This window comes from Rhizopus delemar, genomic scaffold (assembly GCF_000149305.1).
Source record: "Rhizopus delemar RA 99-880 supercont3.6 genomic scaffold, whole genome shotgun sequence".
NCBI classification, from domain to species: domain Eukaryota; kingdom Fungi; phylum Mucoromycota; class Mucoromycetes; order Mucorales; family Rhizopodaceae; genus Rhizopus; species Rhizopus delemar.
The window spans coordinates 1034453-1050415 of record NW_027137832.1 but is presented as its reverse complement, the minus strand read 5'-3'; the positions used below and the strand labels follow the sequence as shown (position 1 = coordinate 1050415).

Below are 15963 nucleotides of genomic sequence, written 5' to 3'. Positions count from 1 at the left end.
GTAGGGGGGGCAACAAGACAGCCCGAATGGCATGCTACTTTTGATAGCCATTTTGGATCGTCAAGCTATGATTCTGTCTATATAGTACTTTGGAAGGCCTTACTCAATTTATCTGTAGATCCTCATCCAGATGTTTCAAAAGCAGCATCTATTATAGTAGATCATGTTATATCTATGTTATTGAGTTCACCATTAATTGGAGAGTATGCATCTAGTTTAGCAAAGGCCCAACAGACGCCTGCTTTAGCTGGGCAAGGCTTTACGGACGATCAAGATGTGCCTCGATCACCTGTTAGTGCTTTAGCTCGAAGGCCCACTAAGCTCACGCGTTCTGTTTCATTTGCGTCAACTTTGCGCACTATCTATAACTTTGCTAATGCTCCTAATCAAGAGCTACTGAATGGTAATAGTTCGGATCGCCGATCATCAAAAAGCACCCATAATACGAATGATGAACTAGTATTACCACTGTCTTCTACTTTCTACGAATGGAGTTGCGAGTATTTTACAGAACCACAGATGCGAGCATCCGAAGCAGATGAACCAGGAAGTGTGATATATACCCAACGTAAATGGAGAAGGAGTAGAAATGAAAACATTTTACAAGAGTCTAATTTAACCAAAGGCATGGCAGGTAAACTTAATATACATAGCTAGCATCAGTTCCCTATGATTGAAAAAGTTATTTAATATAGGGTCCAGCCGATGGGATGAGCAGTTGATTTCAATGTATAATGATACAGAGGCTTCTTTACTATTATTTCATCAATTCGAGTCTCATTTGGTAGCAGCTGATTCATATAACTGTTTAGTGCAAGCATTTTTTGTTTGTCCTAGAAAATAATTGAAGTTAACTTTTTTTTATTTGTTGTAGTGTATGGGATTGGAAAACTGGTACTCCACTTAGTGTAATTGATAACCATAACCCTCCACACAGTAGAATAACAGATATGAAGTTTCTAAATGAAGAAGACGAAGCCCTACTTTTGACTGGTTCAGGTAATTCATTTTTTATATGTCATAGGATACAACTTATAGATATCGAGTAGATGATGGAGTTATTCGTCTGTACAAAAATTATGATCAAGAACAAGCTGTTCTTGTTAGCTCATGGCGTGCATTAAAAGATATGGAAAAAAGTAGTTCCAGACAAAGCGGGTTAGTCACTAATTGGCATCAAACACATGGTTATCTCTTTACAGGCGGTGATTCTAAAGTAATTAAAGTTTGGGATGCGCAACAAGAACTATCCGTGATGGTAAAGGGAAAGATACAATGTTCTTTGTATGAGATTTTAATATATAACATAGGATATACCTACAAAATCCTTGGCTTGCGTAACAAGTATTACAAGTGATCAGGCTAATGGTAATATAATTGTAACTGGATTTGGTGATGGATCTATTGGTGTATACGATCGTCGACTTGGTCCGAAAGAATGGTATAAATCATATCAGTGATTTTAAATTAATCAAATTTAACGGTATTCAATTTAGTCTTGTCAAGAAGTGGGAAGAACATAAAGCATGGATAACAAATATCCATTTACAACGAGAAGGCACTAGAGAGCTTGTTTCTGGCGGGTTCGAAGGTGATATCAAAATATGGGATATTCGTGAATCTCATTCTCTGAGAACAATTGAAGCGCATTCACGTAATGACATGACATCACTAGCTGTGCATGATCATAGCAGCGTTATTGCAAGGTAAGTTGGCAACCTTATACTAGGCATAAAATTGCTCATATTTTTCACTCTTAGTGCTGGGGCCGATCAGATCATTAAAATATGGAACATGAATGGACTTAAGCTCTCAACCATTCGACCTACTACAGGATTTTTGAGCCAAAAAATTGCATCAACTCAGGCCCTTTCCTTTCATCCGAACCTTATGGTTATGGCTGCAAGTGGCAATGATGGTTACATCACAGTAAGTCATAAAACTAGCTGAAATACTTTTGTGAGCACTTATATGATGTTTTAGCTGTATAAGGCCCACACAGTGCACAACAATATGTAAAATACGTTATACAACAACACATATCTTTATTTTTAATTAAAATGCTTGTCTTGTTACCATTTGATTCGACTAAAGATAGTAGGTGGGGTATTAGCATCGGGTTCATATTCACGGGCTTTTGCTTTGATGCCGTCCATGATATCTTTGAGCGTCGATTTGTCTAAATCATCACGCTTACTTAGAATATTTTCCACAAAGACCAGTGGTACATCTGGATAAGCTTGTCTAAGAGTATAGTAGTCTACAAAAATCATGCGACGATTGCTTTCCAGTAGGAGGTGTACTTTATCCAAAACATCAAATCGCTTTTCCATCTCTTCTCGTGACGTATACTTTGCAAAAAAGCCAAATGAGATACGTACATCGTTCTCGATGCGCTCCAGACAAGTATTCATCAAAAACTTGGCATTCTTGTGTCTCATGCCCTCCAAATAAATAATTAAAAATCGGTCCAGTATATCGTAAATCAGTTTGTCAAATATAAATGGATTTAAATGAGCAAAATCGTTGCAATAGTCTTTAAATGTTTCAATAATAGAAGGTACTAGGGGTTGTTCATACCAGCTTGTAGTAAACAACTCATTAAAGACTGGCTTGATGTCATTAAATGTGATTTCGAGTAATGCCTCGCGTGCACTTGCTGCAATCTGCAAGTAGCCATCAATAGTCGTTGATAATTTTTCCTCTACTTGTGATTTGTAACTGGCATCCACAATAGGTGGTACACGTACCAAGATATCATTAACAAAATCGGAGCATTTGAGTTGGTCATTTGCGAGAGCCATTACATATTCAATAAAGCCATCCCCTGGTTGCTCCAATTGCTTTTGTAGTTCGGATGCCAACAATTTTTTCCAGAAACTTTGCGAATCTTTCATCACTTTATAACATTCATTCACCACTAGATAGAGCAATTTACCCTGATTGGCTTCAGCTGCCACATCGATTTGCTGATTAATAATTTGAAATAAATCTACGGCACCCTTTAAACCAAATTGACCATCTGGTGACATCTCTGGTGAATTATCTCTAGTTACAAATTCACGAGATTCAGAAGACATCAGATTGGATGTCCACTCGACCAGCTTTTGACGCACTAATTTCAAATATTCTCCTACTAAAGTTTGTTCTTGACCATCCAGAAGCTGAGGTTCCAAAAGCTCTTCTGTAACGCCCAAACGTGTGCTCATTGTTGCATAATAATCTCTGACAAATTTTAGCAGGCGTAAGATGGTGCCTGCGTCTAAGTCTTGCTGAACCATATCATTGAGTAGGTCATATGTGTGTCGGTGATATTCAAGCACAAAATAAGGGAAAATTTTATATTTTTTTGGAAACTTTGGCACAATCTCGTCATATACAAGTTCCAGCTCTTCAAATATAAATTCTGTAGCATCCAAGGCACCTTGCCAATCCTCGGTTTCCCTATAAGGCCGAAAAACATTTTCAAAATGCTCTAGTAGTGATTGATGTAACTGTTCGAAGAACTCAACTCGATAGGATTTAATTGTACGCGGGTTGCCCTCTGCCAGTCGCCATTTTTTGTGGTTTTGCAAGTCTTGATGGCTTGATTGTGCTTGTTTTGCTGCTACTGCCTTTTCATCAGCTGCTTCTTCGCATTCAATGATTTTGATTAGTTTGACGATGGTGGATCCACATCCATTGTCAATTAAGGGTATCAGGTTTTTGGCTAGACGCCAAAGATGCTGTGTAAAATCGTCTGAAAGGACATCTACTCTACGAAAATAGGTTTTGAGTGTAATAAGCACATCGTGTGGTGAATCTCTGGCTTGATGCATTGTAATATCTCGGAATTCCTCAAGCTTGTACAGGTGGTAATGGACATGAAGAAGAGCATCATGAGGAGAAAAGATATCATTTTTCATAGGAGCGAACGCATCTTCTAAATCATCTAATTGCTGATATAGCTTTTGAAAGGCTCTAATTTTGGCTTCTGTCGCTACAAAGTTTTGATGTACTTGAGAGATCTATGACATGTTGAAAAGGTCAATGTATAATGATGACTGTAAAAACACTTCAAATACTTACCTCATTAATGCGAGGAAAATCTGTAATCATGGATTGTGCACCATAACAAAGTTCATCAATACATCGCATATTTTCTTTAACTCGATTTATATTTCGACTTGAAATTGTAAGTGTTTCTAGGCCTTCCTGGACGTGGTCAAGTTGAGATTGAACGCCAGTATTGAGCTGTGCATCAATAGTTGCTTTTTCTTTGGTCAATTTTCGGATTAGTGGTGCTAATTTTGAGTTGAGATCATCTGGATGTTTAAGTAATTCGGATAGTTTGCTTATTGCAGCTTCTCTGGCATCTTCCATCTTAAATTAAGTAACTGAATAGCATTTCACTTGCTTTTTTCATAAATTTAAATACTGTATACTCCGACTGCATTGATTGCATATGGGATAAATCTAAATGACCAACGGTAAATGCTTGTGACAGGGAAAAAATGAAAAGACAGAAAAAAAAACATAAAGATATTCTACTTGACACTTGAGAGATGAAATTTTTGAAGTTTTATTTTAATAATATTATATGAAAAAAAAGTTATCTTTGTCTAGGAGGAAGAGAAGCAGAGCTCTCATCAACGTCACTGATGTTGGCAACAGATCTCTTCATGACGTCTTTCATTTTACCCAATGTATGCATACGGATACCAGACTTGATCTTGCACACGATTTCCTTTAGTGATGACAACTAAACCACTGACAGGGTATTTTATTTTTTATTTTTCATATTTTTACGTACATCCCCCCTCCATAATAAAAAGGTTAGTTATATTCATTACTTTAATACCATCGTATATTTCATTATCATGTTTAACATTCAATCTGCTTTCACTTATCGTACTGTTCCTGACTATGCAGAGGAATGCGTTAAGCTCTCACTTCAAAAAGAGATATAGTATACCAATTGGTATCGTAATGTTGCATCTCAACCTGGTTGTTGGGTTAAACCTCTTCCTGTTAAATCTACTTTCTATGTTTGTGACCATGCTGGTAAAAAATAAAAGTGTTAAAAAAGAACCTGCTGAAAATGACTCTCTCGTCTGCTAAAAGAATCCGCATCTCTATGAAGGTGAACTGCACGGCTAAATTGAACAAATACTTCCTGACTGATAACTCCATCTCTGTGGATTATGTTTGGAAACACGCTAATCATGACTCCCAATGATGTTAAAGATATTGTACAATCTCGTCTATCTGCCGAGGTAAAGCGTTGGATTGAAGAACACGTTGATGATGCTATCAATACTTCTATCGATAATGATAACTCTAGTTCTGCTACTCTTTGTTGCGAAGAATATGTTGAAGATACTGAAAAGTATTTATCAATGTATAATTCAATCGTAAAAAGAAAACTCAATGAAGTTAAAGGAGATGTCGAAAATTTAGACCAACTTCTAAGTAAAGTCAAACGTGATTGCTTTTCTTCCTTAAGTGGTATTGGTGTATCCTCCCAAGCCTTTCCATCTAAACAATCTCAAAATACATCGTCTTTCTCTGCTTTTTTTATTATTGTTATTCATATTTTATAAAGACTAAAATGTGTTGTTCGTTTTTCATAAAGATCAATTTTTTTTCCAATTTTCATGTAAATTTGATTTTTCAAGTCTTTCAAATTTATTTAACAACGTTCGTCTGAATACTTAATCATTTTTCTTTCTATCTTTTTTTTATTTTATATATTGATTAGCCTTGTAGTTGATATCACACATTCATCAATTCTGAAGATATCCATTGCAGTCAAAGTAAAACAGATCACTCCAAGTAATATATGTCTCTGGGTTTAAATTAGTAGTTACAGGTTATACGATGAACAGAACGAAAGCTAAGCAATCCTCTCGTTTTGTGGGAACTTCCACTCTGAGCGATGTTTTCTTCTTGGTGGTAAACTCAAAACGCCCTCGGTCGTCGAGTCCTGGAGAAGGGACCAGCGATAACAAGCACAAACGCATTCAGTTTTCTGATATAGAGCTAGATGCTTTCTTCTTTTTGTCGATGGAAAACAAATTAAAGGAGAGCATTCGTACCGTCGTGTGCAAAAATAACAAAAAGATGAACGAACAACTTGTAGCCTTGAAGCAAAAATTATCAACGGCTAAAAAACTTCTCAGGGGTATCATTACTGGAGCTGCCAAACTAGCTGAATCTACTTACAATGAGCCTAGCCAAGCAGATCTTATATTGCGACAAATGCGATCATTCATGGATAATCGTGTTGGTAAAAAGAATGAAATAGAGTGGCAAGAATTTGTTGTCAAAAAATTTGACACTTTCAAAAATGAAGAAATAAACCTCGCCAAATCTGCACAGCTCGAATCCAATGATACTGATTGTGATTCAGTACCTGATGCAGACTGTCCTGCCGTAGATGAAAATTCATATCGTACTTGCACAGCGTCAATTAACAGGTTGATCAGAGAAGACCTGGATCCATCTATAAAAGATTTGATCATGAAAGAATTACAGCGTGCTATGATTGGTTCAACAGACTACATACTGTAATTTTCTTCCTTAATTCAAATGATGATAATCTGTTTAATAACCAATCAATTCTTTCTGGACGGAGACGTCATAAACACACGAAAGGTTAATGGATTTGATATGACTACGATAGTACCAAGCGAATTTCATACAGATTCACTGAAATATACAATCACACCACTTGCAATGGATGTCAGGGACTCTCCTGCCTTCGACGCTGATTTCAGCCAATTGTTCCAAGGACAGCATTTTTCTCTGATAAGTACTAAATATTTTAATAATCGTGGAAGTCAAGATCAAACATTAAATGCGCATCCAATACAAACTGCCTTGTTCAAATTGATGGACGCTGAGGATATAAAGAAGGAAACTTTCCCTGTTGAAAATGTGCCCTCAAGTCTGATGTCTTTGGCTCTGCAAATATATATGACAAATTTCAAAAACATGTGGGCGGATAAAACTATGATCAATAAATTACTGGACAAGCTGCAGGTTACTCTACTACGTCTGCATCTGGCACCAAAGAGGGGATTACAACGAAGACAAAATATTCTGAACTATATCTCACGAAAATCAGAAGAAAAGCGACCCTCAAAAAACTATGGTCACTACATTCTTAGCGCTGAAAAGAAGAAGCTCGCAAGATATAAGGAAAAAGTGAGAGAGGCTGAGGCAGGTTCTTGCCTTCTTCTGAAACGGATCAGAGCGGTTAAAATGGCCGAAACTAGAATCAGAAGTTTAGAAGAAAAGTTCGCTCAAGTATGTCAAACTTTTTGAACACAATAGCTGAGATTCTTACTGATTTTGTTCAAATATTTCTATAGAAACAGGATGCCAGCTCGTCAAGTAGAGAAAAATCTGTTGAGAGTACTACAACGACCAAGAAAGAAACCACACCCTGCGATGGCTTGTCAAGAGGAAGAATTAGTCAATTAAAAAGCGGTGCAAAGCATTTGATATTCTCAAAGGATCTTGTAACTGAAAAAGATGTGAACGATGAGTTTCCTGATGCTACGCGCAAAGAAGTTTCTGTCTGTTTGCTCATCATCAACACTCTGAACAAATTTGTACCTGTTAGATCAAAATACCATATATTGTCTTACCAATTGCTATTCTGTATATTTGTGAATGACGTTCTTCATTATGCTGAGTACTCGAAGTTCACCCGAAAATTATGTCCTGCAATGTCATCTGCTCATGTCAACGCCTTGAACATTGATGCTCCGTCACTCTTTCAAATTATGAAAAGTAAAACTGATGGTAATCAAGGACAAGTTGAAGGTATGTCAACGGAGCTTACAATCTACGGTTACAACGAGGAGCCTCTGTCTTCAGTCGAAACTGCACGTCGGAATAAAGATGCTGTCTTCAACTCTTTGTTTGATATGGGGAAGGTCCGACTTACATGTGAATCCAGTGGTTTGAAATTTGGTCAACGAATGTCAGTCCTTCCCAAATTGAAAGTGGTACGAATTCTTGGAGTAAAGAAGACAAATGCGCCTCCGGTTAAACCTCAGAAGATGTCCTACTTGAAAAGGATTTTGAGAGATCCCAACGTTCTTCGAGAAGGACAAAAGCCATTGGAGGATTTGAAAGCCGAGACAGCCAAACTTGAAAAAGAAGTCAGGTCACTTGGTCAGGAAAGAGAAAAAGCATTGAAGTGTCAAAAAGAACAGGACACAATCAATAAAATAAAGGCATTGCGAAAAGAATGACACAACAAAGTGGATAAACAAACTTTGTACCAGAGGATCGAAGAAAAGAGACATTTGGGATAAAACTTATCTTAAAATCAACGACATTGAAGACCAATTGATGGAAAAGAAGCAAGTGTTGTACTACCAGCGAATGGCTATCAGACATAATTCAAGAATCCATATCGTTGACACTGCAAGCGCACCACCTACAACGAAAAAGGAATTGAAAAAAGATTCGCGTGGTCTAGTCCACAGTGAAGCATGTGTGCCTCGTGATTTTGAAGATTTTACATTTTGCGGCACAGATAATGGACTTGTGAATATGACAGCAGCTGTCCCTTTTTCTTTGAAAAGATTTTCATTTCAGCTCAAGCTACACAATTACTATTCTGTTTTGGATGATGACAATAAAGCAGCTCCAGTGGTACAAAACATTGAACTTCAGAAATATTTGAAGACCCCAAAGGCAACCACCATATCAGCTAGCGAGATAGATTTTGACTGTGGTGCATTCAAACAAAGGGTCAAGCGCCAAACAGGAAAGAAGCTCACTAGAAAGGGAAAGGAGGTACAACTGATTGAAAATAGTCTTTCTCAGAAAGTGACATCAACTTCAAATGTGTCAGTTGAACAATTCAAACATAACTTTGACGCGCATGTTGAACATCGCAAAAAACTGCGTGACTTCTATAACACTGGCAACGGAATGAATGAACGCCGACATCGTGAGATTCAGAAGCATAGATTCACTCATAGAATATGCACAAAGGAACGAAAGGCACTGTCTCAAACTTCTGGTAGTAACTTCTCAGGATGATGGAAGATAATTGAGTTCTAACGTGCTTTAATAGATAATCCTTCAACAAAGAAGAAATTGGTCATGTTCATTGGAGACAGAGGAGCCGGAGTCGGTTCCCGCATCAAAGGATTTAAAAGATACGGTGGACGGTGAAAAGAGGCCATCCACTCCGAAGCAGCAAACGTTTGCGTTACCAATGAGAACTTGACTTCCAAGGCTTGTATTTTTTGCTTTCGACGACTGACGCATCCCCGTATATCAGTAACGAAAAACGGAGAGGTTTTTTCAAGGAAGGTCAAAGGCAGCATCTACTGTACAAACCCGCTGTGTGTTTCAGTTCTGTCCAAATGTGCTACCAAGTCGAGAGATTCTCTGTCAGCGTTGGCAATCGGTATCGTAGGTCTTAGTACTATTTTGTTTGGCGTTCCGTTACCAGCATTCAAATCACATAAAATCAGCAACATTGAAGCTGAAAAATATATTATATTAACTTCTCCCTCCAGATTTGAAGAGGAGAATGGCAGCTACGCAGTTGTTCTAGAGGTAAGAAAAGGATCAAGCAAGGTTGATCACCCAGAAGCAAAATTAAAATTTATTTGTCTGATAGTGACGGTATTTTACGACGGGTCGTTTAATGTCGCTCATTGTATATTCACGTTCTTTTCTGCATAAAAGCAATCGTGATTAAAACGCTCGTATGACAAATGAGAGAAAGCTTTAAGAATGGCAAGCTTATGCTCAAAAAAGTATACTCTATACATCGAAGTTCTTATATAACTTTTCCAATGTTTGCAGAAGAAAAACATCTGCTTAAATATAACTGTATCCAAGGAATTTGATCATTAAAACCAGCTCTTGTTCAAGTCCTCCTTAAAACTATATTTATCTCTTGTTTCACATTAAAAGAGAATTGTCCAACATCAACTTAACAGTAAAAGTATCATAATGTAATAATAAATCAAACACAAGCATTTCCATTATTCAAATTTGATATTTTACCTTATGAAACTAATCTCTCCTCCGATGCGGTTTTCTTCAGTGCCTAAAGAACTACTTCTGTTGTATAATTTTGATCAAATCGAATTTGGACTTCACCCAAAAGCCAAAAAAAAAAAAAAAAAAAAAAAAAAAAAAAAAAAAAAAAAAAAAAAAAAAAAAAAAACAATTCCGATCTATATGATACTTAAGCTTCTTAAAATTTGACATTATGACATTTCAAGAAGTATATATTTCAGATAATATACTTTCTATGATCAATACTCAATTTCAAGCCCTCCATTGTTTGTGCACTCGTCACTGTAGTATTGTCTCTTTCAGTTCTACCTTTATATTCTCTGATAAGTTGGTCTCTGAAAGCGATCGGATAATCCATACAAAAGTCAAGCATCCTTACAATGCCTTTTGCACCTTTTTGATTGCTTGTACTCTATGACCCGCCGCTTCCGGTCAGCAACGGCAACAGTTCTTTGATCATGTTCTTGAATTATTACACAATCAAGATCTGGACAGCAACCTCGATCGTCTTTCCATTACTGGGGATTTCATCTACTCTTATTCACGTCCTTATTTGTCATCATAAACATCACTTCAGTGGATCTCTTTTTTGGACAATCATTTTTGTAACGTATTGATGAACTATAACCTTCATGAGCTTTCTACTTTTAGGAGAAAAGACACTACTTATTCTGTAATTGACTATATCTTTGTCAATCAAGCATTTCGTACTCAAGTTACCGATAGCAGCTTACATAAGCTGGATGCATCATGAGCTGGTCACTCATTGTTCTCGGTTATCTGCTGCTTTGGTCTCTCGACCTCAGGTCCTGGTTTGTGGCTGGGGAAATCTACTTTTTGCTCGCAAGCCTGTTCACCAACAGTACCTCCGACAACTTCTAGATGATATCCTACTGAAAATATATTCTGGATGAAATGCTCAAAAGAAATGGGGCTCTGTCAAGACACAAGTTAAAAAAAGTAGCATGTACTTTTGCGGTCGATTACATCAATTGGAGCAAAAAGATTATATAGCAACTATAGAGTGACTGGAGTAGGGTTTTGCGTAGCAACCCTCCTGTGAATGCTCATTTACAAAATTGAACTATTTTAAATCAGCAAATAGCGTCGTCACAACAAGAGCTTCTGAAAGTCCTTGCCCTAAAGGCTAACGTCCGTTTGCAGGAAGCAGGTGAGATATAATTAAGTATTTGAAGAATCTTTATCGTCAATGTTTCGTCGAGCAGCACATCACCACTTCACGGCCAAATATTTCTACAAAGCCAGCAGGGAGTATTGATCGGATACTTCCCATTTCCTAACAGTTTTATCAGTCTCTATTTACCACTGACCCGATCAATGATCATCAAATGGAGCAATCACTTGCTGACGTTCAAGGTTTGCCTCAATTTACTGACGATCGCACAGACCACCTTCTGGAGCTGATCTCCATTGACGAAATCATTCATGAGACAGCTCGAGTAGAAAATAAAATCAGCAGCTCTGAGGAAGATGGTTTCGGCTATGCTTTCCTATCTCAACTATTTCAGTATCCTCCTTTGCAAGACCTGTCGTTGGAGGCATACGATCAAGCGCTCAGTTCACACACATTCCCTGCTTCTTGGCAAGGATTGAGGGTAAGATTGCTAGTAAAAAAGTCTACTAATTTCTTTGATCAACTGCGACGCTAAAATTTACACCTGAATCATCAATTCTAAAATAAGGCAAATGATCTCTTCCACCATCAATCGTTGTCAAAGGAGTTTTATGCCAAATCGTTTTATTGCTGAAAATGGGCTGGTCCTCAACATGGTTATAGAGCATGTTCTGTGGTGTAATCAAAACGACATTGCACTTCTCTTGGATCATGAGAAAGCATACGACCGAGTACATTCTTCTTATTTACGAGATGCCATACTGAAATTCAGTTTTCCTTTGGTCTTGGTAAAATTTCTTATTGGGCTCTTCTTTGGTAATCGGATCCGGATCAACATTAATGGTCACTTACAAATAAAACAATCAATGTCGTGTACTACATCAAGGTTGTGTTATCTTGTAAAAACAAAAATACTATAAAATTCAACGAGACTGAAAAAAAGTTATATTTTTATTTAATATCACTGTATCTAGTATTCATATCATGTTCATAAAGATTCAATTAAATCCTTTTCAAGATACTCTAATTAATCATAGTTGTAGATCTAGTATAAATAAATTTTGATATGAAGGTTTTTCCTGGTTATGCAAGAGGACTGTTTATATCTACTAAGTTGATCTATTTTTCATTTATGTGTTATTGCATGAAGAACTATATTAAAGCAACCTGTATTGAGCTAAAGGAACAGAACTGATTATGATCGAATAATAGGGAAAGGACTGTAATAGATCCTTGTAAAGCATTTACTACTCTGATTTCTTATAAATTGAATATGAATCATGTTTAAGTACATTGGGATATGATACCAATCCAGAAAAAAGAACTTTACCACTTAACTAGGGAACTATGCCCCTACACCGCTTAGTATACTATTTTTAAATCTTCCAATTGGAACCGTCAACACTGTAACAAAAAAAAAAAATACGATAAAAGTAAAGAATAGACAGAGAAAAGGATTACAAGGCTAGTGAAATTAAAGGAGTGAACAAAGTTGAACTATACTATAAAGGATATATGTAATGTATGTTCTGGTTTACCAGAAATACATACAGGGTGTACATAGTATTTTTTTAGACTCTTTTTTATGTGTATCGACATTTTTTATGCTCTTTTCGTCTATCATGTCTTTCAATAAAGAAAAGGAAAACGGAACGTTAAATAACAGCAACTATTTTAGCCATTCGATTCAGCAAATGTTTAACTCTGGAGGAACTGCTGCTGCATTTGCTGCATCTCCTGGAACATCACCTTCTATTGCTAATTACTCGGTACCAGTATTTGGCATGCCTGCAACACCTATTAGCAGCAACGGCAACACGGGCTCTTTTGGTACTCGTTTTCCACTCCATCCACAAGCTCAGCCTGTCTTGGATGGAACGTCTACTGATATCAGTACGCCGCATCTGACTCACCAATTGACATGCGCTCAAATCTCTCGGCAGTCGTCATCACCTCACCACCATGCTCGTACAGCAGCAGCTGTAGCTCGCAGTACGACTGCTTCCTCAGCTGTGACTATCATTGATCCCAACAATCCAAACAAGTTTGGCGACAGGCATGGAGAATATAAAACCAAAGAGACAGCAGTGGAAAACCAGATGTGGACTTCTTTAGATATGGGTGGTATAGGACTCAAGCATATTTCGCCTGCGATTTGTAATTATAAATTCATGACGGCGCTTTACATCAACCATAATAATTTGACATATCTGATGCCGTCCTTGGCACAGTTAACGCAACTGAAAATCCTAGATGTCTCTGGTAATAAGTTGACTATGTTTCCACCCGAGCTTGGAATGCTAATTAACCTGTGCGAATTATTGGCGTTTGATAATAACCTATTGACTTTACCTTATGAATTTGGGAATTTGTATCAGCTTGAGACGTTGGGACTTGAAGGGAACCCAATTCATGCAGATATCAAAAGCATTTTAATTAAAGATGGAACACAAGGTGTTATTATGTCACTTAGAGAAAGTGCACCAGGTACACAAGAAAATAATAAAAAGGAACAAAAAACTTATAAGAATTGTCAAGTGGGTATACCACCTCCTCAAAGAGAATGGATTAGCTTAGAGGATGATATAGACAATAGTGACGATTCAGGTTTAAATCAATTCGATAGAAAGATGGATCAACAAATTAATCAACATAAAATAGATAGGTTTACTGTTTTGTGTTACAATATTCTGTGCCAGAAATATGCAACAAGCCAAGCGTATGGTTATACTCCGTCTTGGGCATTAAACTGGGATTACCGCAGAGAATTAATTCTAACAGATATATCCAACTATAATACTGATATTATTTGTCTTCAAGTAAGGAGAGGAATATAAGGACACAATATAACGGCCAAATTCTAATTATTTCTATGCAGGAAGTTGAAATGGCAGCATATGAAAATCAGTTCAAGGATCATTTTACAAGGGCAGGCTATGACAGTATATTCTTTCCAAAAACCAGGGCAAAAACAATGACCGAGAAAGAAAGATGCAAAGTGGACGGGTGTGCTACCTTTTATAGAGCATCTAGGTAGCTTAATCAGAGTACAATATATCAAGTCATAATCTAAAAAAAGGTAATATAGATTTGCTTTAATTGAGCATGAATTGATCGAGTACAACCAAAAGGCTCTTCAACGATCTGACTTTAAATCTGCAGACATTTATAACCGAGTGATGAACAAGGATAACATTGCGATATTTGTCATGTTGGAAGATCAGATAACCCATCAAAGGGTTTTGGTGGCTAATACACATATTCATTGGGACCTTCTTTGTGCTGACGTAAAACTTGTTCAAACTGGTGTGATGATGGAAGAGCTAGAAAAGTTTGCAAACAAACATCTGAATGCAGGAACAATTACTTATGATTCTTGCGCCAAGTTACCTATTGTGATCTGTGGTGATTTCAATTCTGTACCTGAATCAGGCGTCTGTGAGTTCTTGTCTAAGGGATTAATTGCGCAAGATCATGCTGATTTTGGCAGTTACTCTTATGGATCATATACCACTAAAGGGTTATCCCATCGCTATGCGCTTAAAAACTCATATGCATCTGTTCCAGAATTTGCATTTACTAATTTCATACCTGGGTTCAAAGGTATTTTAGATTATATTTGGTGTTCAGCAAACACGCTAGAAGTGGCTTCTGTGTTGGGACCTATTGATAAAGAATATCTTTCAAAAGTTATAGGTTTCCCCAACGCACATTTCCCATCAGAGTAAGTATACAAGTATCTGTGAATGAAGATCCATCTTTTCATATTGTTTTATTATAGTCATATTCCAATCATATCAGAAATCAAATACAAACCCAATAACAAAAAAGAACCAGCACAACCGGCTGATTTTAGTTTTATAAAAATAAAGAATAACAATAGATATTAAAAGACAACAGTCATTTTGATCGTTTTGTATACTGATGTAAATCTATGATCACAGTTTTTTACATCTTGCTGATAAACGTCATCTAGCTTATTGTAACAATGAATGCATAGAATGTGTGTCCTAGATTCATTAAGCGTTATGGCAAGTGTCCTTTTAGCTAATGGACTTAAAAATATCTTTTTTTTTTTAAAAAAAAGAAAAGAGAAAAATAAAGAGAAAAATAAAGAGAAGGAAATTATGTGTAAGCTAACGTGTGTTTCATTATCGTTGTTCAAGACATCTTGTAAAAAACTGAAGGTAATGTTTTGAAATACTCAGGAAGCGACACATTAGCTTATACCCCTACAGTTCTCCTATTCTGTTCTATTTGACCCAAATGACGGTCGATTATTGCTTCTCCGTCCTTTTATGTACTACTTTTAAAATCCTCTGCAAGGCTGTATGATTTACCCAATTTTAAGTAGCCTAGTGAGAAATGATTAGTGTGCAAACTGTTATTCAAAGCACCACTTAGGCTCAGACAATTCCTTCGCAAACAATGCCAAAACTATTGCTCAAAATGCCATTTATTAATCAAATTATGATATTGCATATTCAAACATACATGATTAACAGGAAAGTGCTATTTATATTGGCAATGCCTCACTTTGAATATCAAGGACTACATGTTTCTTGTCAGTAAAATTTTAGGTTATACATGAAAAAAAAAAAAAAAAAAAAAAAAAAAACATTGTAAGCGTATATGTTTATTGCTTTGTTGCAAAAAATAGATATAATAACATAATAAAAAAGAACACATATATTCTAATTACCTTTTTGAGAAAAAGGATAAATGTATGAGTTTCAATTTACTGAAACTTTTTTTAACTTACTGTAATTAATAAGCTTTTCATGTCT

General features: G+C 36.5%; 7 protein-coding genes across 7 annotated transcripts; 5 read left to right on the top strand and 2 right to left on the bottom strand.

Annotated features, from left to right (window-relative positions):
* Nucleotides 1-1129: 1129 nt before the first annotated feature.
* On the top strand, nucleotides 1130-2019 carry RO3G_08397 (uncharacterized protein; the record flags this gene model as incomplete). The annotated part of the gene is made up of 5 exons (XM_067662987.1): nucleotides 1130-1258; nucleotides 1311-1441; nucleotides 1497-1706; nucleotides 1761-1929; nucleotides 1984-2019. 5 exons carry the CDS (start codon nucleotides 1130-1132, stop codon nucleotides 2017-2019), a joined length of 675 nt encoding a protein of 224 aa, XP_067519088.1.
* A 418-nt stretch (nucleotides 2020-2437) lies between these two features.
* On the bottom strand, nucleotides 2438-4362 carry RO3G_08396 (uncharacterized protein; the record flags this gene model as incomplete). The annotated part of the gene is made up of 4 exons (XM_067662986.1): nucleotides 2438-2444; nucleotides 2581-2899; nucleotides 2939-4007; nucleotides 4069-4362. 4 exons carry the CDS (start codon nucleotides 4360-4362, stop codon nucleotides 2438-2440), a joined length of 1689 nt encoding a protein of 562 aa, XP_067519087.1.
* Nucleotides 4363-4591: 229 nt separating this feature from the next.
* RO3G_08395 (uncharacterized protein) lies at nucleotides 4592-4861 on the bottom strand (the record flags this gene model as incomplete). The annotated part of the gene is made up of 3 exons (XM_067662985.1): nucleotides 4592-4741; nucleotides 4793-4799; nucleotides 4833-4861. The coding sequence occupies 3 exons, from the start codon at nucleotides 4859-4861 to the stop codon at nucleotides 4592-4594; spliced, it is 186 nt and encodes a 61-aa protein (XP_067519086.1).
* A 343-nt stretch (nucleotides 4862-5204) lies between these two features.
* On the top strand, nucleotides 5205-5582 carry RO3G_08394 (uncharacterized protein; the record flags this gene model as incomplete). The annotated part of the gene is made up of 1 exon (XM_067662984.1): nucleotides 5205-5582. One exon carries the CDS (start codon nucleotides 5205-5207, stop codon nucleotides 5580-5582), a length of 378 nt encoding a protein of 125 aa, XP_067519085.1.
* Nucleotides 5583-6102: 520 nt separating this feature from the next.
* On the top strand, nucleotides 6103-8246 carry RO3G_08393 (uncharacterized protein; the record flags this gene model as incomplete). Its single annotated transcript, XM_067662983.1, has 3 exons — nucleotides 6103-6529; nucleotides 6665-7290; nucleotides 7356-8246. The coding sequence occupies 3 exons, from the start codon at nucleotides 6103-6105 to the stop codon at nucleotides 8244-8246; spliced, it is 1944 nt and encodes a 647-aa protein (XP_067519084.1).
* Nucleotides 8247-11390: 3144 nt separating this feature from the next.
* On the top strand, nucleotides 11391-11711 carry RO3G_08392 (uncharacterized protein; the record flags this gene model as incomplete). Its single annotated transcript, XM_067662982.1, has 1 exon — nucleotides 11391-11711. The coding sequence occupies one exon, from the start codon at nucleotides 11391-11393 to the stop codon at nucleotides 11709-11711; it is 321 nt and encodes a 106-aa protein (XP_067519083.1).
* Nucleotides 11712-12870: 1159 nt separating this feature from the next.
* Nucleotides 12871-15066, top strand: RO3G_08391 (uncharacterized protein; the record flags this gene model as incomplete). The annotated part of the gene is made up of 6 exons (XM_067662981.1): nucleotides 12871-13438; nucleotides 13619-13663; nucleotides 13838-13995; nucleotides 14055-14083; nucleotides 14265-14900; nucleotides 14958-15066. 6 exons carry the CDS (start codon nucleotides 12871-12873, stop codon nucleotides 15064-15066), a joined length of 1545 nt encoding a protein of 514 aa, XP_067519082.1.
* Between the last annotated feature and the right edge of the window lie 897 nt (nucleotides 15067-15963).